Below are 26,069 nucleotides of genomic sequence, written 5' to 3' on the forward strand. Positions count from 1 at the left end.
TAACAGGAAACAGATATAAACACTGGCAACACTTTTAAATCAAGTAGTCATCTTTAACAACTAGTTACACTTATTGAGAGAAAACACTAACCAAAACAGTAATTTTAAAATAATCTTTAAAAAAAATTCATAAGATAGCATTATAAAACAGATAGTCTTGGTTCAGGATAGTGATCACGATGTATCGCTCTTAACGCACCGCGCACCATAGAAAAATCTATTAAGATAATTGCCGCAACCACAAAGACGATCAGGACTTTACCTATAGGATTGTCATAAGGGAGAAAATCAGCACAAATTTAAAATTCTTTAAAAGGGCACATTCCATGAAAATCAGACTTTTCCATGTTTAAGTGCTATAATCGGGTCCCCAGTGCTTCTACCAACCCAGAAAACATGAAAAATAGCAACCCTGTAACTTTGTTTTGGTAAGGCTCTCTCTGCAAGCATGTGAATATATAGGTCATTCGGATTTTGCTTCCCCCATGACGAATTAAGGGGATCTTATTATAATGATACAGCCCCTTCATCTGCGCTATCCAACCATGAAGCGGCCTCACGAGTGCGAGAGATAGAGAGAAAGAATGACTGCCAGCACGACGTGTTTGTATTCCCATAAAACACAAACAGTAGCCTACAATCTTATAACTTGTAGTTTTAATGATCTTTCTAAAGGTTGAAGATAAGGATTAACGTTACCTTAGTGCAAGAGAGAGAAAGAGTGAGTGAGTGAGAGAGAGCGAGTGAGCGAGCGAACGAAAGAGATAGCAACGTGACGGTTCACTTTCATCAATACAAGTATGTTGTTTATATGTTTCTATGAAGGTAATATGAATGAACACGAGGATTAATGCGCTGCACGAGACAGAGTGAGAGAACAACGCGTATTTACTATCATACACAATAAGCATAAATATGTTGTATAGTTTAATGTTTCTCTGAAGTTTCAAATGAATACGAGGAGTCACAAGATAGAGAGTGAGAGACTGACAGAAACGCGAATGTGTTCATACACAATAAACTTAAACATGTCAGATCTGTTTCTCTAAAATTTAAGCATTAAACGTGTTGTTTTATTACAGATCATTTAAATGTGCTTGTGTGGTTTGGTCAGTGTTTGTGGACGTGTATTTTATTGTTACATGCTGAAAATCATTGTGCCTGTTTAAAACACTGGCAGCAGCATGAGACCTAAAAGTCTTTATTTTTATTCCACAATGTTCCCCATCTGCTGATAAACATGTATTTAGTATGCATAAAACAGATGATTGATTTTTTTAAACTTGTTCAAATTTGTAATGCTTAACATCGCTCAATAACTTCTTTTATGAGAGAATCTCCCTCTTGATGCTCTGTCTTGACTACAGCGCAAGCATTTGAGACTCCGCCCACCTGAGTAGCTCATTTGGATTTAAAGGGATACACACAAAAACGGTGCATTTTTGCTCAGACCCATAAAGTGCCTATTTTAACATGCCACAATAAATTACCTATATGGTATTTTGAGCTAAAACTTCACATATGTACTCTGGGGACATCAAAGATTTATTTAATATCTTAAAAATGTCTTGTGGAATGTCCCCTTTAAATAAGAAAAACATGGAAGTGTTTGGTGGCTTTTAAATTCATCCCTTTTTGGATCCTAAGGAATGGGGCTAGGCTAAATGCTAACACATTCACAAAGCACTGTAAAAAGATTAAGTGTATGCATTGAAAAAAGATAGGGATGTATTAATTTGTTTAAAGTGAGGTAAAAGCAGTAAAATATTGAAAAACGGTGGTGTTTTCCTTTAAAATATGACTCTGTGCTAGCCTATATTGTGAATATACAACAAAAGAAGTAACAGGTACTCAGCTGCACCATGCATAGCAAAGACAATACAGTGCAGCAATACAGCAACTAAAAGCCTGTCTGATATTTCTTTTAGAACATTGACATTAGGGCTGCCTGACGATTAGTCGTAACTAAACGTTTGCAGAATAAAAGTTTTTGTTTATGTTTTGTATATATATATATAAATAATCTAACCTAACTCTATATATACACACACGCACACGCACACGCACACACACACACACACACACACACACACACACACACACACACACACACACACACACACACACACACACACACACACACACACGTATGTATATATTTCATGAAAAAAAATCTATTTATATAATAAATAATTTTATTTTTTATTTAATATAAATTATATGAAGAGTTTCGTTGCAAAACGAGATAAATCCATTTTTTTTTTACATTTTTGACAAAACATGTTTATTATTACGTTATCATTTTGTTTTATGGTGCTACTTAGCTGTATTTTTTAAGTTATGAAGGTTTAAATCAAAACAAACCAACTGCAGTTGCATTGAAATTAATTGGAATGCACAACCAAAAAACGAGATTTCTGAACAATTAAAAAAAAGCAATAAAAAAATACATACATGTGTGTGTGTATTTATACATAATTATTAGACACAGTACACTCACATATATCATGTAAACAAAAACTTTTATTCTGCAACTGATTAGTCGTGACTAATCGTTAGGAAGCCCTAATTTACATTAAGTTATTTTTAGCCAAATGCCTAACTACGTTGTGCTCCCTGGGATCGAACCTACGGCCTCTGAGTTGCTAACACAATGCTACCCATAGAGCCACAGGAACACAACATCTGGTATGCAAAAATTGCCTTAATTTTTTTTCTCTCCATTCTTTCTTCCCACTGAAGACCGAGGTGAAAAGTTGAAATAAGACAAACAAGAGAACAGAACTAGTGATTTGAGGACTCAGCAGTTTAGATGGTAGCAGGTATTGCCAGAAGTGTGTGGAAACATCTATCTGCATATTGTCTATCATGTCACCGACTCTGTCTTTAGGAATGGGCGGTTTCCTAAACTCCTGCAGCCAAAAGTGCCAAGGGTGGAGAAAAATATGGTTGACAAAATAATATGTTGCAGCAGGTATGTAGATTGTTGCCAAAGACAACGAGGTGAGTGAGTCAGCTTTAGAGGAGCAGATCAGCATATCTTTGAGGAAATAGAAAAGAACCTTGTGAAGAGCACAGAGCCAAAGAGACTCATATTTGCGTATGAGATGACCAAGTAAACATGCCTGAAGACCAGAGATGTATAGTAACGAAGTAGAACTACTTCACTACTGTACTTAAGTACTAAAAGACAGTATCTGTACTCTACTGAAGTATTATTTTTTTCTCCTACTTCCACTTTTACTTCAGTACATATTTTCGATGAGTTTAATACTTTTACTCTGATACATTTTTTATGTGCTGCATAGTTACTCGTTACACCCAAATGTTACGAATCATTCCAAACCCACATTATCACTGCCGGAGCGGTGATACACATTAGAAACACACACACATCGTGGTCTAAACCAATCGGAGATAGTGAAGGGCGACCCCTACTTCCCTCTCACTCACAAATATGAGCCGCGGTTGTGGACAAATGTGAAGCGAAAAGAGAACCAAAGTGCGCGAGAGAGACCGAGAGAGAGAGAGAATGCGCGAGAAAGGGTGAGTGTGCGCGAAAGAAGGAAACCTAAATACATTGAAACACCTTGTACCTTTACCTATTACCATTATATCGACTAATATTTCATTAACACTGAATTCTCTATCTCCATATCAGTTAAATTAATCTGAATTATCTGAACATTTATGTCCTTACTGCTGCTACAGCCAAAGGAATTGTGAGTGTCCTTTAGCTTAAACATTTGAAATAATATAAACAATATTATATTTAAATTTTTGACTGTTTTCTTTAATAACTACATTACACAATACTTGTACTTTTACTTTCAGTACTTGAGTAGTATATTTAAAAAAAACTACTTGCAATACTTAAGTACAAAACATGTTTAATACTTTAGTACTTCCACTTAAGTGCTGTGCTTAAAGAGCACTTTAACTTCTACTCAAGTCACTTTTTTGATAGAGCACTTGTACTTTTACTCAAGTCTGGGTCCCTAGTACTTTATACATCTCTGCTGAAGACTCATCTACAAATCAACAAAGGAAATGTTCAAGCAGATTTTTTAAACTGAGAAAATAGTCCATTCAATTAAACTAATCCAAATAATATTTAGTTAATTATTAGAATAATTGGTTTTGGTCTTTTTTGTCACTTTAAGGGGCGGTTTCCCGGACAGGGATTAGACTAGTCCTAGACTAAAATAAATGTAAGAGCTGTCCAAACTGAAAACAACTTGACATATCTTAAAATACATGCGTGCCCTTTGTTTTGCCTCAAAATGCACACAAGTAATGTTTTTAGTAAGGTATGTTTGTTCAAACTTGTTATATTTCCTAATAGGCTTTATGCCCAGCTGCACTACTCCCTGAACTTCAGCCAGCTCCTTGTTTCCTGTCTGCCATTATTGGACAAACTGATTAATCCAGATGTGCCTGACCTCAGTAGTCACAACAACAATAATCAAGCACACCTGGATTAATCAGTTTGTCCAATAATGGCAGACAGGAAACAAGGAGCTGGCTGAAGTTCAGGAAGTAGTGCAGCTGGGCATAAAGCCTATTAAACTAAGGCCTGGCTTAGCTAATCCCTGTCCAGGAAACCATCCCTAAAGGTAAAGATCACCCTAAAATAAAAATTCTGCCATCATTATCACCCCCCTTTACTCTTCACATGTATGGGTTTCTTTTTTCTGTTGAACATAAAAGAAGATATTTGATAAATGATGGTCCATGTGACTGCCACTCTGCCACATATGGGTTATATTCACTGATCTGACTGGATTGTGGATGACGTCACAATTGTGAAGCCACCGTGCCGCCATATTAGTATGCCCAACATGACATTAAAGCTCACGTAACACACGCTGTTTCTGCATTTCTGATGTTAATCTGGAGTACCTATTGAGTAGTATTACATCCTTTATATCTCCGAAGAGTCTTTAGTTTAATCAGATTTATAAAAGAAAGATTAGCTTTACCGAATCTTTCCGATAACGTACGAAAAAATGAAGGAGGAGGAGTTATACCGCGGGAGGAGCGAGTACTAGTCATGCAACACTATACAACACTGTTTTAACTTATGATTCACTACATGTTCGTGTTATTTATATAATATGCACGCGACTATTTCCAACATAAGACAGAAGTCTTACTTACTGCGTGCAACTCGTCAAGACCCGGTTGGGAAAATCCACCGCATCAAACACACACGCAAAACTCTGCTGCTCCCCCGGATAATAAACTACATCCATTGTTTTCATAAGGCTGGATGTCTTCTCCTTACATCCAAAAACACACTTCTTGTTGTGCCATTGTTGAGTTTTGAAATTAAACAAAGCTGTGACGCGTGATAAGATGTTCACAAGTTCTAGCGTCTCCCGCTGATTGACGGGTGGGCGGGGTTTTCTGGGGGAAGTGCCCATATAAAGAAGTGATAGGTATAGAAAACCCCTGAAACGTCAGCTGGACCTGTAATCGAAAAAACTTTCCGAAAATTGTACGAACCCTTGCGAAGTGCATTCGGCACAGAAATACTCTGTAACATGCCCAACTGCTTTTTTGACACTTTGCCTACGTTTAGCAAGAGGAAACAACTCTATAACTCTGTTAATAAATCAGAATGCTTGAAATACCATTGAACCACCCCTTTAAATTAACAGGACGTTATCAGTTTTTAATGATAAAACAGTATTTTATCAGTCAGAGTTCACTACAAAGTTCACTTACTAATAAAAACTCATGCAGGTTTAGAACAACATGAGGGGAGTAAATGATGACATAATGTTGAATTTTGGGGTGAACTATCCCTTAAAATTCTTTAAAGGACAAGTTCGGTATTTTACACTTAAAGCCCTCAGATTGTTTATGATGAAATAGAACGGTTTTGACTGAAATTTGAACATATGATGCTGGCCCGAGAATTTTCGGGTGTTTCTTGCATCACGTCCCACCTAATGGTTGTATAGGTGCACTGGAACAATCCTTCCTAAAATGCATTAAACTTTCATTTACAAATACGTGAAACTCACCGAGTGGTCAGGAGTGTTCACTGATATGCTCACACAAAAATCGCTGCAAAAAAAACTTTCCAACAGGTTTTATCGTAGTTTTTGTCCAACTCCATTGACTTGTATTAGATGTGCTGTGAGGTACGGTATTACTCCGCGCCGGGAATGTTGTTTGTTTTCAATGCAATTGGCAAAGGTGGATTATCGCCACCAACTGGGCTGGAGTGTCTATTATTTAAAGCGTAACTAAACCCCTGGTCAAAGCCTGACTCCACCCACTGTCAATATTTGAAAAATGCAAGAAAAGTGGGCAGATCCCAACGGAGATAGAGGGGACGAACTAAACTCGTACCATGTGTGTGGTGAGATCGTAACAAGGGCGTGGTGAGCTTGAACCTGCTTACGTCACAAGTCATTTTTTGGACCCAACATCCAATAGGAAAATTCAACTGCAGTAGCCACCGTTCAACCTGAAGAGGGCAGCACTCAGACGTTTTTACACCATATATTGCAGTATTGAAACACTTTATATCTTAATGTCAAAAAGCGTACTAAAATCAATGAACAGCACTAATAAAGGATCATTCTTACAGATCATTAACTAAAAAAAGTTCGTTTAGGGTTTAGTTACTCTTTAAGCTCTCAGCGGAAGAATGTACAGGTGTGAGGCGTTTGGAAAAATAGGTCCACAAGTTTACAACGAATGCTAAAACAGCTGTTGGAAAGCATCTTTTGCAGCGATTTTTGTGTGAGCATATCAGTGAACACCCCTGACCATTCGGTGAGTTTCACGTCTTTGTAAACGAAAGTTTAATGCATTTTAGGAAAGATTGTTCCAGTGCACCTACACTCTTAAAACGAATGTGTTAAATAAACACATCTTGTGTCTAGTTAAGGACAACACAGTGTGTTGTCCTTAATTTAACACATCTCTGTGTTATTTTTGGAACAACACAATTTGTGTTGTTTTAACACATCTTGTGTTGTCCCATTTATTTTTTATGAACTCAAATGACACATAATGTGTTAAAAACAACACATAATGTGTTAAATATATTAACACATCCTGAAAGTGTTAATTTTAACACACTGTTTTGTGTTAAACTATTTAACACATTATGTGTTATTTTTAACACATTATGTGTCATTTCGTGTTGATTTTGAGTTCATATAAATAAAAGTGACAACACAAGATGTGTTAAAACAACACAAAGTGTGTTGTTCCAAAAATAACACAGAGATGTGTTAAATTAAGGACAACACACTAGATGTGTTGTCCTTAACTAGACACAAGATGTGTTAATTTAGCCGTTGTAGAGGTGGGAGGTGAAACAACAAACACCCGAAAATTCTTGGGCCAGCCGCATATGTCAAAATTTCAGTCAAAACCGTTCTATGTCATCATAAACAATCTGAAAACAGGGCTTTAAGTGTAAAATACCGAACTTGTCCTTTAATGCCACAGTTTTTATGCCTACAGTTATGCATATATAAAATATTAAGTGTGATTTTAACACAATTTGCCTGCATATATGCAACCACATTTTTACAATTTTCGCCAAATATGTTTGACAAGAAATAAAGTAATAACTAAAATAAATAGATGGATGTTAAGAGTTATTTGTTGTAGTTTCAATGGAAATTGCAAAAGTTTTACATGTTAACTAATTTAAATTGATTGCACGATAGGAACATTTCATATCATGATTATAGTGACCAAAGTTATCATGGTTATCAATATTATCATGGTTTTGTTTAAATGAGATGGAAATGTTCAAAAAGAACTGATACACTGAAAACATTTGAACAAGTTTTATTTTTGAAAATCACAATTGAATATTTCATGTCCCTGAAATTATTTCTGTGGTAAAAGAATAAATAAATCTGTTTATTTGATCTGTATATATAAATACTGTGAATGACCGTGAATTAATACAATACAATGGTTTCTTGTGCAAAAAAACTATGTTGCATGTGTGCGCCTGCGTCAAACTGATTTTGGCTGGACAGGATTTACCTTGAGTTTTTAAAATCATGGTAATCAAACACGGTTGTAATGATAATTACATTTTTAACGATAATACTAACCGTCAGGACATTTTATCGTGGTCAATCGTGAAACCGGTAATCGTACCATCCCTAAGAAACAGTTCACAGAAATCTTTTCAATTTACTCTTTTACACGAACACACACAACCCGTAAACCTCGCAGTAATACCATACACATCTGTACAAACCAAAGGAGCAAAGTTAGATTTTTCTCACTGATAACACTTTAATTTCAATCATTGGCATGACCTTACTCAGAGGCCTTACAATATTAAAGATATCAAGGCAGATTGTTCTATTAATTATCTAGGATGATTTTATGTAGAAAACAATAAATCACAAATAAATTACCTTAACTGGGTTGTCACAGGCAGGCTCACATCTGTGTAACAATGCTATAATCCTTTAGACAATCCTCACAAACAGCTGCATGAAAGTAAAAGTCAAACTGTACTGTAATGTATTATCTTAATATCAGTTTTCCACGCCCACAGTCTCATAGCTATAATAGTTGACAAGAACATTAAAACAATGGGGGTTAACCAAGCAGCACTGCAGGAGCACTAAAAGTTTTGTGTTTTTCATATAAAATTGAAGTGGGGAGAGAAAGAGACAGAGAGAAAGATTAAATGGTACGTAGCTGAAAGAGAAAAAAGGTTCGTTCTAATCTCGATTTCAAATTCTTTTGGGATATTTTATGGAAGTTCTTAGTGCAGGCTGATAGATATCTCTGCGTTGGCTTGCCAACATTGACCCTGGGGAACCACATGTCTGCTTCAGCCGGGTTCAGCGGTATTATGAGACATTACAGCATGTGAAATTAGGGCTAAATACAGGGGCCCAATGACAGGTCGGTCTGAGTGTATTAATCCTTCAGATACGGTCTCACTCAAGACGACTTTATGAGAAGCTACCATAATTGCCAGGACGATGTTTTGATAAAGTGAAAGCTGGAATTTGCAAAAGTCTCTACACGGATATACCCTAAGCATGTACTTAGAGGGCCTTAAATTTAGATTTGACTGTCATGTGACCATTTAAAGCCTTTCTCTGTCTGATATAGGATCACTGTTTTATGCTTATTTCAACATTAATTTTTAAAGATGTTTAAAAATGTATGACTCAATAAATTGTGACCGTATCATTGATGCACTTCCTGTATATATATACATTACTGTATATTTATTTTTAGACCTTCCCCAGAGTTCATCTGCAACCCAAAAATTGAAACTTGAGTTTGCTACTCAGAGTTGTGTTTAAAAAATTACTTGACATTTACGTGATCATTTTCTTGAAAGATTTGAGACCTGGCCTAACACTTGTTCACACGTTCCTCTACCTGCCTATGTCTAAACACTGTTTCATAGTCAAAATTTGTTATTAATAACTAAACCAAACATTTCAGTTATCTTCAGAAACATTCTCTTTAAAAATAAATGAATACACTTGAAACTGTCTACTTTCTCATAGATTTAAAAATGGTCTTTCATCATTCAAATACATAGTTGGGGTGGTCCTGATTGGCCCATTTGTACTGTATATAAACCTTCTAGAAGTTTCCTACCAGGCTGATAGCCGAGGCTTCAATATGTTTGAGGATGAGAGAGGAGATCAGTGCAGTGCTCCACTGGACTGTTGGGTCATCTGGAAGCTCTCTGCAGGTAGAAGAGATGGAAAACATATCATGTTATTATATTATACTATACACATTTTCTATATTTTTGTTTTAGACAAAGGAGACAGCGGGAAACAGTATGCAGACAACAAGAGTTTCGTATTTTCTGAGGAAAATGCTAATGAATCGGTCTTCATACTAGGTTGATGTAGTAGATGGTTGTAAAAACATTTCTAAGTGGTCCGGTATGATTTACAGTATATTGTATTGTTATGTGGTTGTTAGGTGATTGCTTACTAGCCTATGTCAAAAAAGTCCATCTCAAAGTCTCTATAATATTTTGGTCTTCAGATATTGCTTGGGTCCCCTAGACCAGTGCTTCCCAATCCTGGTCCTCGAGGCCTCCCTCCCAGAAAGTTTTAGATGTCTCCTTATTTAAAACACCTGATTCAACTTATCAGCCTCCTTCCAAAATGGTAAACATTTCTTCCTAACAAGCTAATGAGTTAAATCAGGTGTGTTAAACAAGGAGACATCTAAAACATTCTGGGAGGGGGGCCTCGAGGACCAGAAACACTGCCCTAGACTTTACGTAGCTCAATTGGTAAAGCATTGTGTTAGCAATGCAAAGATCATGGGTTCGATCCCAGGAAACACAAATGTTAATAAAATGTATAGATTAAATGCAGTGAAGTCGCTTTGGATAGTATGTGCAGATGTTCATTGCAAATATTTTATTACACAGCAGGGTCTTGTGATAGAAATGTTCATAGCACAAACAACGACGAGTTACACATAGGATTAGAACATAGGATTAGCATAAGACTATTTGAATTCCTAACCTTAAAGGGATAGTTCACCCAAAAATGAAAATTCTGTCATCATTTACTCACTCACATGTTGTTAGGAATCTGTATTGATTTCTTTGTTCTGCTGAACACAAAAATAGATATTTTGAGCAATGTTTGTAAATACTGTTTATCCTTATCTACTAATTTTCCTACTATGGAAAAAAATATGAAAAAAATGAGTTACCACCAAAATCAGTATTGTATCAGGTCAGTATTAAAAAGTAAATTCTTAATTTTACGCAAAAAAAAAACAATATCCGCCATGTTATCCTGTCATCTTTTCTCAATTTTCCCAAAACATAATAAACGCCACTACTCCTTCTCTGCAGAATGCAATAAATCTGCTCAACCAATCACAGCGCACCATTCCACGCACTGTAAACAACAATGGCGGCTTTTTGAATATACACAGAATCCTAGTTTTCCTCATCGTCTTTGTACTTCGTGATCAACAAACAAACAAAAACAAAATAATACTTTGATGGCATTGATAAACTTTGGTGGTTTTCTGTGGCGGGGAAGAAACGTAAGCCATCAAACAATTTACATGAGAGGCACTTTGATTAAATGTCGGCTGTTGCTTGTTCTCCCGACAGCATCAAGTTGCTCTCATGCTAACACATTGACCCCAGGGGATCTTATGAAAAACTTTTTATTATTTTACTCGAAGTCAACAAAAATCAAGCAGGACCAAAGCATTTTACAGCTGATCGCTGTAAAAAAAATTCAGCAAAGATGTCCCAAGTATAACCGCAGCAATGACAGTGTCCTTAATTTGACAAAGTAAGTGTTTTGATTAATGCCATTAATGTTTATTTTTTTTATCAGTGTATACCATTAGTCAACTAAATGAATATAACATGGCAAAGATGAATGCACATTTATATATTGATTCAATAAATTTATTGCATTTTGTGGAAAAAAGTTTTTATAATAAATATTTGAAAATTAAATTAGTGATTTGAATTTTTTATGTTTTTATAACCTAAAGATGCTATGTGAAAATTTTTAACAGAAAATAATGTTTTTCATCTTGTCACTTTCTTGGTATAGAAAACACGTTTTTTACCGAAATTAGTCAAAATGGATTTATTGCGTTTTGGAACCAAACTCTTCATATCCCTGTGTTCAGCAAAACAAAGACATTTATACAGGTTTAAAACAACATGACGGTGATTAAATGATGACAGAATTTTCATTTGGGGGTGAACTATCCCTTTAAGTATAAGCAATATTGATGTATAAGTATAAGCAGTACAAATACAAATGATAGAAAGACATCAGTAAAAAATGACATTATCTTTGTGTTCTTTGTGTAATATTGACCTGGACTGACCATTTCAAACCAACACACACACACGCACACACACACACACACACACACACAACTACAAAACAGCAAGGTCATAGAAGGGCCGGTTCTGGCCTGAGAGCGGCAGTGGTGAATAAGAGTGTCTCTATCTGATTTACTGCCTCAGTCTTACTACAGCTCAGCTGGAATGCATCCCAGCGTCCTCTTTAAAGTCTGGGATCAAAGGTCATCCGGGCTTTTCCCTTCCATTCAACTATAACTACTGCATAGGAAAAACAAGGGCTATGTATCATTCTCCTTCCTAAACACAACAGGCCTTTTTTCTTTCACTTGAACACCCCATAGAGCTGCTGTTTGTGCATGGTTTTTTTTGTTTGTTCTGTTGCTACTTTTTACTCCTAGACACCAGTAGAGATAAAGAGAACAGTTGATTGCACAGTAAACCTATAGTTTAGAAAACAGCTCTGTTCCAAAATCTAGCAATCTACCTAGATAGTATTTTAAGGCGACATCTCTAGATGTTGGCAGACTAAAGGTTTGCAAATTAAAATTACAAGGCAGCACTGCATGTATTCTTCTTCACAGTCTGGGCAATCCCATAATGCATTGCTCTGAACAAATCCATGATTGTATATGCAACAAGACAAATGTTAAAGAGCACCTATTGTCCGATTCACGTTTTTACATTTCCTTTGGTATGTAAGTGTGTATTAGTACATGTTAACGATATGCAAAAGGTACAATTCCCAAAGTAAACAATGACGCGAGTTATCGTCACCAACGTAAATCTCTTTTCTTGGACTACAACAAACACACGGATTGTAGGCAACAGTTTACTTCCTGGGATTGATGATGTAGACAAGACCGACATTATCATAATTCCTCCCGCTTGGACTCACAGCCTGTAAGTTAACTCCTGTTAGCATTGCATTGTGAGCAAATTTTTCAAACATGGTAAGGAGTGTCACATTTATGGCTGACGTCAGAGGTATTGAGGCCAATCACAACATACAGATTAGCTGGCCAATCAGGGACACAGAGCTTTTAAAATCTGTGCGTTTCAGGAAGAGAGTGAAATCTGGAGCTACAAAAATGCACAGTATGTGGAAAATAATGTTTTTTTAACCATGAACCACGCAAACACATTGTATTATACCAAATACATAAAATGAACACAACGAGACAGTTACTCTTTAATTATATGCAGTTCTAATAAAAACTGTAGTATATAATTATAAAAATTACAGTAACATTGTGTGTACCATGTATATTTATGCCAACCACAGTATCCCATCACAAGCTAAGCAGCATGCTAATTTCAAACTCTATTGATGTCTCTATTGACGTCTGTGATTGGCTAAACTGGCATTGCACACCAGTTGGCACAGAATGTGTTAAAAACAGCCAGCAGTAAAATCCCAGCTCAAGGTCAGGAGGCAAAACAGGGCGGTGAAAGTTAGCAAGAGAGAGAAACAGAGTGATACAAGGCCACTCCCCTTCTCACTTCACAATGGAACTTGACAGTTGATTCGCATCTGTTGTGATGGATTTGCACACAAATCAAATGGCGGTCAGGGTCATGTGGGTCGCCTTTAGAAAATGCGAGATGATATGCTGGTAGAAAAGAAAGATGCAGCGATTAAGAGGCTGAGGGAGAGTGATGTAGCATCTGTATGCCTTACAAAGATTTAGATTACACATGATATCAAGATTCATCTTGGATGATCAAATGTCCAACATTTTTTTCGTGATCAAGTTTAAATCATATTGAGTGTAGTATAGTTGAAAATGCATGTGACTTCAGCACATTTGGAGTGTTGGCACTAATGCATCTAGCTGATGAAAAATTGGAAAGCCCAAACATATTGAGACTTCACAGAAAATATTTTGTATAATAGACAGTATGTAAAGATGGCACAGATAATTTGAGATAAAACCCTTTGTTGAATGAATAAAGGCAACTGAATACACATCATGTAAAGTACACTAATGTTATGCGAAGACTTTTAATTTCAAATATTAAACTATTATTTTATCCTGAATCATTTAACATTAAGCCTCTATTTATGCTTTGTTTATCCCGTGTTGTTATGTAGTTTAACTTATAAAATCAGAAACAAATACCATGAAACCGAGAGAGAGAATGATGAAAAAAGACACATTATCCATCTGACCTTTCTCAAGATGAATCGAAAGTTTTGGTCTCGCTATAGCAACAGTGTCAAATGCCCAATAGTAACCTCTCCCTCCCTCTCTTTCTCTCGCTCACCGCATGTGGATGTGTAATTGCTTGCAGGCATTTGAATGTAGCAGATGAACTTTGGCCTACTGAGGAGGCGGTGTGTGTCTATGGTTGAGCAGAGATGATGAGGAACTGGCAGCATTTGTTTTGTCTGGTCACATGGGCCCCTGGCTGCCTTTCCTACAGGGCCCCAATGCATGCTGGGAGAAACTACTGAACGATAGTTAACCCTTCTAAAGAGTGTTCAGATACGCAGTCGTGTTTGTGGCGATTTATAAAAGAAAAAATTTTGATTTTTCAGTCAGTAACTTTGCAAGAAAGAAAGATGGAATGTGCTCAAGTTGCATGTTTTATTCATATCAATGTTTAGAAAAAAACGATTCTAGCCATATATGGGTGATTCTCACGACACGAAACACCACGGCACTAATGATTTTAGCTTTAAAATGTGTAATATAGTAACATTAAAAAGCATCAGAATTAACACAATACTGTGTTCTAGCTTGCACAATGTGTGATTTCAACATAAGAATTTATAATTGTAAATTTTATCTCATTTTCTGCTAAAAATTCTCATTACCGCAATGTGTCCGGCTGTGTTTGAACATGCGTTATGTTGTAATTTAATCAAATTAACACAAAAATATTAAGAAAAAAAATAAATGGATGTTTTGCTAGACTACTTTAGATGACAGAAAAAATATTTACTGAATATTCATGTATAATAATAATGAAGAAAAATTAGGAAAATGATGTGTCCATGCATGATGTTCTCATCCTCCGCAACACTTTTTGAGAACAGTTTAAGCACACATACAGAATTTTAATAAAGTTTGATTTTGAGTGACCAAGCACATGGACCAGTTACTTCAAGATGGCTACCAGGTAAGATCCTTTTTTTAAAGTTAATTTGAAATATTGTCTTGTCAGAATGCTTACACGACATTTTGATTATCATTACCGCAACAGATGCTTATTAAATGTTAATTTAATTAATAGAAGCATAATACTTTGATTTTAAATGCATGTGCAGAATCTCCAAATTATGTTCTTTCAGGTTTGTCATGTCATTTTGAAAATATGTCAGTGTTGATGTTTTCTGACTGTTGCGATAATGAGATTTTTTAGGACTCATTTTTTATATTATGTTACAAAAAGTGTTAAATGATAAGTAAAAGTTTTTAAATTAATGTTCCCATTTACTCCAGACTTTGTTTTTCAATGTCTGGTGGGAAAAAAAAGTAAATTTAAGCAATTTTTACATTTTCATGCTTGACATTTTTAAAACCAAGTTTTCGTGAGAATCACCCATATATGAAAACTAAAATAAAATTACACTCTCAAATACTTGCCACAGAATAATAATAAGTCCTTACATTTATAAAGCGCTTTTCATATGAAAGAGGGAATCTTCTTTACCACCACCAATGTGCAGGATCCACCTGGATGATGCGACGGCAGCCATATTGCGCCAGAATGCCCACCACACACCAGCTTATTAGTTAATGGAGGTTCATGAGGGGATGATAAGTAGGCCAATGGGCAAGTTTAAAATAACTCTGTAACGTCCAGTCATATAATACAGAGAACACTGCTTTATAGTAAAATGCAAAAGGGAGATAAATCCAGGGTGAAATGTAAGGCTTAATGTTTCTGCACTGGAAGAGATAGAAGTCAAATGTTCTTGAGAAAAAGAAAGATAGTGTTTTTCCTAAGACAAGCTCTAGGCAGGGAGTGCATGTGCAGTTCTGTCTGTTAATACTGTTAACAGAGCTCATCTCTCTGTGGGTCTTGACCTGCCATCAGTCCCAACACTCTCACCCGCCCCAACTTTCTGCCCTCCTCCTCCAGCCGATAAATCACACAAGGTTTAGTTTCCTCATAAAATCAGTGTATAATTAAATATGGAGGGTGGTAAGGGGAAAAGAAGGCAGTAAAAATGCAAGTCAGTGCTATTGTTTTATTTTCTGTCTTTCTGTTTAAAACGGTTATAAATTTGTTTTTATATTAATCAAACATTTTTTGCAAATGTTAGCTATGTTATGGTTAGTCTCAGCCTCAGACGTCACGCCCACAGACTGGCTAAACATCTGGGGCCCTATTTTAACGATCTAAGCGCATTGTCTAAAGCGCACAGCTCAACGTCTAAATGGACGTGTCCGAATCCACTTTTGCTAATTTAACGACGGGAAAAAGGATTTGTGCGCCGAGCGCATGGTCGAAAAGGGTTGGTACAATTGTAATGGGAGTATTTTGGGCGTAACGTGCAGTAAACCAATGAGAGTCACAGCTCTCATCCCCTTTAAAAGCCTGTTGCGCTATGTCTAATCCCTATTTAGATGACGGACTTTGTAAACTGAAAAACTAAGTGGAGGAAGAAGATCCGCAGTTTAAGATTAATGATAAATAATTGTGTTGTTTTTCACTTGTATTGAAATTGTTATTTTTTTTATTAAAACCTTTAAAACCCGTTTCTTTTAGTCATGGAAGTAAAAAAGCAGGCTTGTAATTGCTTTAAATGTATGGCTATCCAATATCATCAAAAAATAATTTACAAGTATGTAAGATAAGGTTTGTACTCTATAAATACTTTATTTGTAACAAACAGGAGATAAGGAATTTACAAACGGCTATCTGGACGTTTCAGCACGTTGGACAGCGTTTTTTTTAAAGCAATGAGTTTTTTTAAACATTACTTAAAAATGTTTCTCATCTAACCATATCCTCAGGTAGAGAGTCATGATATACAATAAATCTGTGAGTTAGCATTAAAAAAAACATTTAAAATCAGATGCATTTGTTTAAAGCAAAGCATTTATTTACTTACCAGGCTGCAGGTGAAGCAGCTCTTTGCGCCTTCTAACGCAAAATTAAAAGAAATTTGTTTTATTTTATTACTGAGAGAGAAAAATCTGACTTGAGTCCCTTAAAACATGCACTGTAAATGTAAATAGTATAAATTAAGAGTTTGGTTCCAAAATGCGATAAACGGCATTTAAAAAAAGGTCAGTCTGTATTAAAAAAGAAATTCTCAATTTTACGCAAAATTTGATATCCGCCATGTTCTTCTGTCATCTTTTCTCCCTTTCTTCCCGAAACGCTATAAACGCCAGTCCTCCTTTTCTGCATAATGCAATAAATCCGCTCAACAAATCACAGCGCACCATTCCACGCATTGTAAACAACAATGGTGGCGCGTTGAATACACACGGAATGCTAGTTTTCCTCATCTACTTTGTACTTCATGATCAACAAACAAACAAAAACAAAATATTATGGCATTGATAAACCTGTGGTGGTTTTCTGTGGCGGGGAAAAAACGTAAGCCATCAAAATCTTATAATTTACGCGAGAGGCACTTGGGAGACAGGAAAAATGCTGGCTGTTGCTGTCACACGACAGCATCAAGCTTCTGTCATACTAACACATTGACCCCAGGGGCTCTTTTAAAAAAAACTTTACATTATTTTACTCGAAAAGTCAATGAAAATCGAGCAGAACCAAAACATTTTACAGCTAATCACTGTCAAAAAAGTTCAGCGACATCCCAAAGATGACAGCAGCAATGACAGTGTTCTTAATATGATAAAGTAAGTGTTTTGATTAATGCCATTAATGTTTATTTTTTAATCAGTGTATACCAGTAGTCAACTAAATAAATATAACATGGCAAAGATGAATGCACATTTATATACTGATTCAATAGATGTATAGCATTTTGGGGGAAAAAAAATTTCATGGATTTATTGCATTTTGCGGAAAAAATAATCAATTAATATAATAAATCTTTGAAAATCAAGTTATGGATTTAAATTTTTAAGTGCTATTATAACCTAAAGATGCTATGTGAAAGTTTGTAACAGAAAATAGTGTTTTTCATCTTGTCACTTTCTTGGTATAGAAAACACGTTTTATATGTCAAAATGGATTTATTGTGTTTTGGAACCAAACTCTTCAAATATATAGTATAGAGATCAGTAAAAATTAGGTATGACTGTAACTGCTCTATTATCTATTATCTGTATCCCATCCAAAATGTCATGTATGATGCCAAGTGTTTCAGTCTATTTTGCTACTTTAGTTAAAACGGATATTATATTTATTATTTAGGTTGGCTGTCATCCTGATACAAAATATCAGACATTATGGCTAAAGCTCAGGGAAAAATGGAAAAATACCTTTCCATTATGAATGTTAATATGCTATTACAGTTATCCACCCTTAGTTTAGATATTATTACATAAAACACAAGCTGGTTTTATTTTATGAGTGAGATAAATTGGGATACAATGTCAACCCACAGATTGACAAAAGGTGACTTCTTATAAAAGGCAATGCTAATTCAAGAACTCTGTCTCTGAAAAATGTCACTTATATCTGACCAGTTCAAGGAAAACATTCATGATAGTCTTACAAAAATGAACCTAACGCCCGCTCTCAACTCAAGACAAAGAAAGAAAGAACTATCGTAGGAAGTATAACGACGACAGGCACTCAACCTGATGTTACCCTGTCAGCCAGGTGGGCTGTGTGGTCTGTGTTTTTAGACAGACAGAAAGTACATCTGTCTGCCTCAATGAATAATACAGAAAAGAGACAGAGAATGAGTGCTGGGGTCAACTCAGTACAGGTTCAGTGGAGCGTGTTCAGATTGCTCTTATCACAAAAGCAATCCCATGATGCATTGCCTCGGTCAGAGTGTGGGCGGTCAATGCAGCTGTGCGCTTGAGAGGAGATGGGTCACACGACACATTCAGAGCCCATGAGGACACGCACTCCAAAACGGCAAGTTAACATTATAACCAAGCTTAAAGGGTTAGTTTATTCGAAGCACAATAATATCTTGTTTAGTTGATAATAAGTACTGTTTATTGAATCAAATTTTTCATAATGAGATATGATGTCATAAACTTCACAAAACTTTGGAAGCACTTATTATATCTTTTCCATTAATGCATTTGCCAGACACTTTTTTCAAAGCGGCTTACATTTCATTACACCATACATTTCGTCTGGCTATGCATTGCCCTGGAAACCAACCCATGACTCTCGTGTTGCTAATAGTGCCATGCAGCTAAACCACAGAAAAGACTTTGTTTCCTGGTGGACTGATAAAAAACGGTACTATGACTCATTCACGTAACACTCATTTATCCCAACTAATAATTTCTGAAAGCTATTAGCTGTTTTGTGTGGAAAATATGTCAATGCATGGTTTGTCTCTGTGTCACTTTGTGCACAGACTTCGTGCAGAACTTTCTGTCTGACGGGGCGAATGCTGCTGACTGCAGAGACTTAATAGCTTTATAACATGCACACAAAATCCCTGAACTACACAGCAACCTTTCCTGAGATGACTTGGCTTATACTGAGACACACATACACAAAAGCTTAAACGTGCACATGAAAGCTACAGATTACCACTGTCTGTAGAGGTCATATTATGCAAATGAATGACACGTCATCTTTCAGTCTATTTAGTTTTAAAGGAACAGTATGTAAGAAATTTATATCAATGAATCATAAAATGGCCCTGATATGTCACTAGACATTAAGAAATCATTTTCATTTCAAATACTTATATCACTGACAACAGTGCTCTGGACATAATATTGTCATTTAAAAACTGGAGTTGCAGCCCACAACTGATGTTCATGTTGTCATGTTGTGTATTGACCAACAGTTGTGTGATTGCAGTACCAGTTTTAACCACAAGTTTTGTGATTGCAATATCAGTTTTGGCCACAATCCTACATACCGTTCCTTTAAGCAGTCGTCAGTAACGTGATTTGTTTCGCACCCAGTTTTCTTTCAGATAAATTTACTAATGCAAATAAATACAAAACCGCATGAGGGTGAATTATATTTGATTATTTACACATTAATTACTTTATGCCTAACCAAAACATACTAATAGTCATTCACAATAAAACCCATGTGTACACGTGTTTGTGCATGTCTTTGTGTGTGACTAAAAGAAAGAAACATAAATATTAAAACGTCAGCTCCTGGGTCAAGACTGAAATACAGTTAAAAGGGGAAACAAGAAAGGACACACACACACACACACACACACACACACACACACACACAGAGAGAGAGAGAGAGACGGAGAGAAAGAGAGAGAGAGAGAGATAAAGAGAGAGAGAGATAAAGAGAGAGAGAGAGAGAGAGAGAGAGAGAGATAAAGAGAGAGAGAGAGATAAAGAGAGAGAGAGATAAAGAGAGAGAGAGATAAAGAGAGAGAGAGATAAAGAGAGAGAGAGAGAGAGAGAGAGAGAGAGAGAGAGAGAGAGACAGACAGTTAGACAGACTGGGCATTATGCCAGGTAATTACGAAAGTTCCAGGTGGGTGTCAGAGTTAACATGATACTTGTGACCTAGTCAACTAACCAACCAACCAACACATAAACACAAAACCAGGCTTCTCAGAATACACCTCAATTCTTTGTACTGCCACTAGAACTCTATGAAACAAAACTGAGGGTCACAGCCCACCGACACTTAGACAGTTAAAAGGATATTTTTTAGTTTTTTTAACAAGGGCATATCACTGTGTTTGATTGTGAAATAAACCAAGAAATAATAGTCAAATTTGGGATAACTTAGATGTCAGCCCAAGTTGAAGTATAATCTGTGAAACAATTATACCAAACACACACACCCGCACGCACACACATACGGGCACACACACTCCTGGGACAGCTGGTCAGTCCATGTTTTAGTTTTTCCTTCCTTCCAAAACGTCAACAACCTCTAAATGTGTAGACAAGTTTTGGACCTCTTCTGCATGATAAAACCAATGCCAAGTGCACACATTTACGAAAAAAAGCAAAATCATGCAGGGAAGAACTACAGACTGGGTGGGTCAGAGTTCTTGGAAAACAGCCTGGAAAATATTCCCATCACTATGCAAATTCTTTTGGGAGATTGTTCAACCACTTTGTTACAAATACATTCTAACAGTTTTGTTTCTGGGTGGACAGGAAAACACAGACCCTGTTATGTTTTTTACATTTGTTACTTAACAAAGCCTCATTCAAGCAACATTTCTCAAAAGGATTTGTTTTCCATCTAAAAAAGCCTTTGCAAGCTTTCTCAGCAAGAAGCTTCCAACGGTTTCCAGAGAAACTAGACCAACTAAAGATAATGTAATACAGGCTGTCTGAATTGAGATTGTCATGTTCAGTTGACAGACCTTTAATAAATCTTTCTTCAATAAATAAGAAACTCTTAAGTAAGCGAAAGACCGAGGCTACCAACATGGCAGTTAGGTTATGATGGACTGTTATTATGGCCGAGACGGATGTATTACCCAGAGACGTGGAACTTTAAAATGCTAGGACGCAGCTGTTGCCTCCTGAATGCCAAATCAAAGCGCAAATGTGGTATCTGAAATGAGGGAAGATCTCACATTTTCAAACTCAAGTGTTAGCTTAGTGCCTCTAGACATTGCTTGCCATGTTACTTGTTTGTATAAATGTGAAAAACTGAAAAGGTTTTGGCTCATGTGTTTAACGCTAAACCTCTCTGAAAATATTTTTACTAAAATATGCATGATGCTGCCCCACTGTGTTAGCAGTATAGGCAGCACCTTGTCTCACACGCACAGCTGGTTTCTATAAATGCAAAGACAGCACATTGCTTGGCAGGACCTCAGGTGAAATTACAACATCTGAGTCTAGTAAAGTAAAGGTCCAGTTACGGAGAATAGACACATCCACATTTGTGGTGGCAGCATAGTGGTTAAGGCTAATGGATGGTAACCAGAGGATTGCCAAAGAGCAAGCCATGAGTTAACATTGGTTCCCTAAACAAGGCAATTAAACTTGGGCTGTCCCTGTAAGGAGTAAACTTAAAGTTGTTTTGGATTAAAGTATCTGTCAAATGACTACTTGCTTCAGTAAGGATGTAAGGAATGGGGAACTTAAGCTGAGGTGAGTTGTGAACAAAGAGTCAAGGTCAATACTTGAAAAATCTATGGATATTTTGATCTCGTTTATTTAAAAGCCAAAAAGAAGATAATTTTACATTTGCCACAAAAATAAAACTGAAATAATAAAAAAATGGATGGTAAAGCAGCTGGACCACATAGTAAAGAGAAAGCTGCCAACTAGTGCCAGATGAATACCATATGAAGTTGGTTGTGAAAAGTGTACAGAGCCAAAATCTTGCCCAAAACAGCTAGCTTATAGAAGATACATACAAGACAGTAAAATGGGTAGGTGTGTACAAACATTTCACTAGTAGTGCATGCTCCTAAAGGATTGGTCAACATGATATTCCATTATGTAAGCAAAGTCAGTGATTACAAGGTGTTTGGTTTCATTAATAGAGTTTTTGGTTATTTTGGTGTATTTATTTTTAATGGAGCCGAAATCTTGCCTTGTTTTAGCCTAGATGTCTGGGCTGTGTTTTAGTGCTGCCTCACGATTAGTCGCGACTAATAAAAGTTTTTGTTTGCATAATGTATGTGTGTGTATTGTGTATAATAATTATGTTTATATAAATACACACACATAAATGTATAATTTTAAGAAAAATATATTTATATAATAAATATTTATATTTATATATAATATAGATTATATATAAACATGCAAATGTTTCTTAATTATATACATGCGTGTGTGTATGTGTATTTATACATAATAATTATACACAGTACACCCACATATATTACGTAAACAAAAACCTTTATTCTGCAAACGATTAGTCGCGACTATTCGTGAGGCAGCACAACTGTGTTTGGACGGCTATTAGATGTAGGCTGGGATATTGGTGAAACATTTGGCCTTTGGTCTCCAGTCTTTGTATCTTTTAGACACTGCAGTGATCTGTACATCTATAGGGGTGTGGCACAGCTAAGCAATGCCAGAACATGTGGGTTAAAAAGGCTTTAAAAGAAAGTTAAAGTGTCAGAAAACCTCATAGCTGACTGTGCATGTGTCCTGAAAGAATTGAGGGATTTTTGTATCTTATCCAGTGTTTGATCAGAGGGACGCCAGGGTAGAAGAGGATGGGTCAGGCCCAGCATGGTACACCCTTAATGGGTGTGTTTATTACAGCTAAGACAACCACACTGGACCTAACTGTTTATATTCGTTGCACAAACAGAGTGGGGTTTATTTTTATTTATTACAGCCATGATGAGGATCAGGGTATTCTGTCATGCAAGACAAAAATCCTATCTACTTGAATGGGGAAAGGTGGATATGGATATATCTAACATCACGTGCTAAAGTCACAATTAAACATGACATAAACTGTACCATAACTTTTGTTTATTAAGCTCAAATTGTGCAAAAAACACTTTTTGACAGAGCGGCCATGTAGAGTTTTGCATTTCGCCCCATTCCTAGTAAAAGCAGTGATACATATTGTTAAATCCAATATTTTGTTATTTCTGACCTAGTACGTTTTTTTTTGTGTATTCTTCTGATACCATTGCACAGTGAAAGACATCCTGCTATTACATCACACAATGGTTTTGTATTCTGACAGAATTACGAGTGTACAATTCTATTATAGAGTAATAATCATTTGGATATTCATTTAAGAAGTCCTTTGAAGGATTGCAAAATAAAAATGTATGAAGAAGTCCTGTGTGCTGCCCTTACTTGTTATCTATGATGGTGACATTGTTGCATGGAATGCCCAGAACTGTACAGCTGTCAAGCAGTTCCTTTTTCCGTTGGGGTCCTTGACTGTTGTAGTTGCCTGAGCATTGCAAAAATATTTTGAGATATACCTTTTACATTTTTTAAGCATCTCAAGTCATCTAGCAATCCTTTTTATATATATATAATATTCCCGATTTCATTTAATTAATGCAAGCCACGATGTAAAACATTTGTATCGTAAGAACAACAATATAAAATAGCAACGATTAAATGAAAAAAAAACTATAATTTTACTGGAAATAACCGAGAAACCTACCTGTTGACAAACATAACAAATGAACGGCAACTTTTGATTCAATGAGATTCAAGATAGTGGGCGCAAAGAACATGCATTCATCATCTGGATGTGCAGTGACTACCAGAGCTCGTGCCCTTTCATTTTTTAAGTGTGCACCGGATCTGTCTTGTGTTGGACAAAATTGTGAATTTCCACCAGTGTATGACGGGGTGAACATTTCTTCCCGCAGGTGTGCCCATAATTGTCTATATCTACGATACACAAACTTTATAGAAATAATGTAAACCGCACATACAACTATCACGGTAACGAAAACAAACATCACGACCGTGTCTTAAATCAGTCCGTGTGGAACATTGTACTGAAGAATGGTTCCTACAGACCCGCAGAGAAGTGTATTTTGCACAAAAATATAAACTATGTTATTGTAGAAGATTTTAATCTTATTGTATTTTATTGTTATTGTATGTCCAACATTTAAGGTGCCTTAACCATAATTTAAAAAATACACATTTGCACGATTAAGGTGAGTATTTGAACAAATAAACATTTTTTTACTATAATGCCTAAAGAAAAAAAACTGTTTAAAACAATTAATATCTCAAAAATTAAATTGTTTATTAAAAAACTGAGGTATGTATATTATATGATATAAGCACAGAAAGGTTTGGGTGGGGTGAAGGCCGTCTGTGGGGAGAGTTTGAACGTCACACCGTATCACCCTGTTTGCTTCAGGAAAACTTGCGCTTCGTCTCCTCAGGTGCATCAGAGCTGCACAAAATGCAAGCTAACTGGCGTTTAGCAAGCAGAAACCGACACATGTTTGGCGTATATTAATTTCTAAGGCAAAATTATATATGAAAAGATTTGAATTTATATTCACGGCTCAGTAAGGAGAAACAACTAGCCTGTGTTTGAAGTGTGTTTTGACTGCAACATTCGCGCAGTGGAGCTGCTTACGAATTACATTATCTCACATCTTAATAGCACAAACTCGCCTTTAAGGAGCATTTGAGTGTCTCTGTGGAAATGAGGTGAGTTTGTTACTTAAAATTACTGATTTAGCGGGTTGTTGTGTCATTACATGCTGGTTAGTGAGAGCAGAGCGCCAGTGTTCAAGATGGCGACGCTGGTTTGAATGCAAAGGTGAAACATTCAGTTAATGGCTATTTCCCCTCATTTTCGTCCTTCATGCAGAGTATATTTATTTACATTATGCTTTAATTGGAGCAATTCGCATATCGGTGGAGCAGGGGTATGTAGACTTTGTCTATCATTTCGGAGAAATGTTATTTCCTTGTTTGCACAAATAGTAGCCAGTATGCTAACGCCATTAGAGTTTATACCACAGCATGTTCACTGTTAATTTTTTAAAAAGTTTCTGTAATATATACACACGAGCTGCTGCTGGTAACATAAGAGCTATGACTTTTAATACATATGGGCTTCATAAAATTGATCATCTCTTTTAGCATGTTATACATGTGAAAGCCTCTGTAATTTTATAACGTCGTGCTTTAAACGACACCAAGTGCTCAATTTGAAGCGTGCTGCAGACCCAGGGTGTTATTCAATAATGTTTTCTGTCTGGAAATTACATAAAGTTAGAACTTAGCAGGCATCAAAACTAACGACTTTCCTATGCATCTTACAACATGAGGTCACCCGACGGATTACAAGTGCGTAGCCTGTTGGTAACAAAGGTAAAAGATACGATATGTTGCACACTTTTCTAAGTTAACAATTACTTTTGGATTGTTAATGTCAACTTCTTGCATGGCTAGTAAAGAGGAGCCCCTAAAATATACTACAGGAAACACGTTGTTCTAATTTGGACAGGAAAGTCAATTATTTTTGGATGCAGAGTTTGTTCACAGGGTTTTCTTCCACATGACTTTGCCTGCCCATGCTTCCTTTATGCATGTAAATGTATACATCTGACAGATGCTTTAATTCAAGGCGACTTAAAATGACTATTAACATGCATACCAGTATGTATTTTCCCTGCGGAACAAACCCACAACCTTTGTGTTGCTAACACAGTGCTCTACCAGATGAGCTACAGGAA

The 26,069-nt window shown here is 36.2% G+C and overlaps 2 protein-coding genes across 12 annotated transcripts in view; one reads left to right on the forward strand and one right to left on the reverse strand.

Annotated features, from left to right (window-relative positions):
• pigl (phosphatidylinositol glycan anchor biosynthesis, class L) overlaps positions 1-24,361 on the reverse strand; it is a 29,581-nt gene extending 5,220 nt beyond the window's left edge. Inside the window, exons 1-3 of the mRNA XM_055200013.2 lie at positions 24,020-24,361; positions 23,701-23,800; positions 9,625-9,715 (exon numbers count right to left, since the gene is read on the reverse strand). Of these exons, the coding sequence (XP_055055988.1) occupies positions 9,625-9,715; positions 23,701-23,800; positions 24,020-24,323 (495 nt within the window). The 5' untranslated portion in view covers positions 24,324-24,361. The remainder of the gene's footprint in view (positions 1-9,624; positions 9,716-23,700; positions 23,801-24,019) is intronic.
• A 329-nt stretch (positions 24,362-24,690) lies between these two features.
• The window catches only part of ncor1 (nuclear receptor corepressor 1), a 106,691-nt gene continuing 105,312 nt past the window's right edge, over positions 24,691-26,069 (forward strand). For 9 of the 11 annotated variants that reach the window (XM_055199998.2, XM_055200000.2, XM_055200002.2 and 6 more), the window contains exon 1: positions 24,692-25,035. The gene's annotated coding sequence lies outside the window, so the exon portion shown is untranslated. Of the gene's footprint in view, positions 25,036-25,239; positions 25,257-26,069 lie in introns of those variants that run through there. The other 2 variants (XM_055200006.2, XM_055199999.2) reach the window with 2 other exon arrangements.

The sequence above is a fragment of the Misgurnus anguillicaudatus genome, chromosome 22 (genome assembly GCF_027580225.2).
Source record: "Misgurnus anguillicaudatus chromosome 22, ASM2758022v2, whole genome shotgun sequence".
In the NCBI taxonomy this organism is placed as follows: Eukaryota; Metazoa; Chordata; class Actinopteri; order Cypriniformes; family Cobitidae; genus Misgurnus; species Misgurnus anguillicaudatus.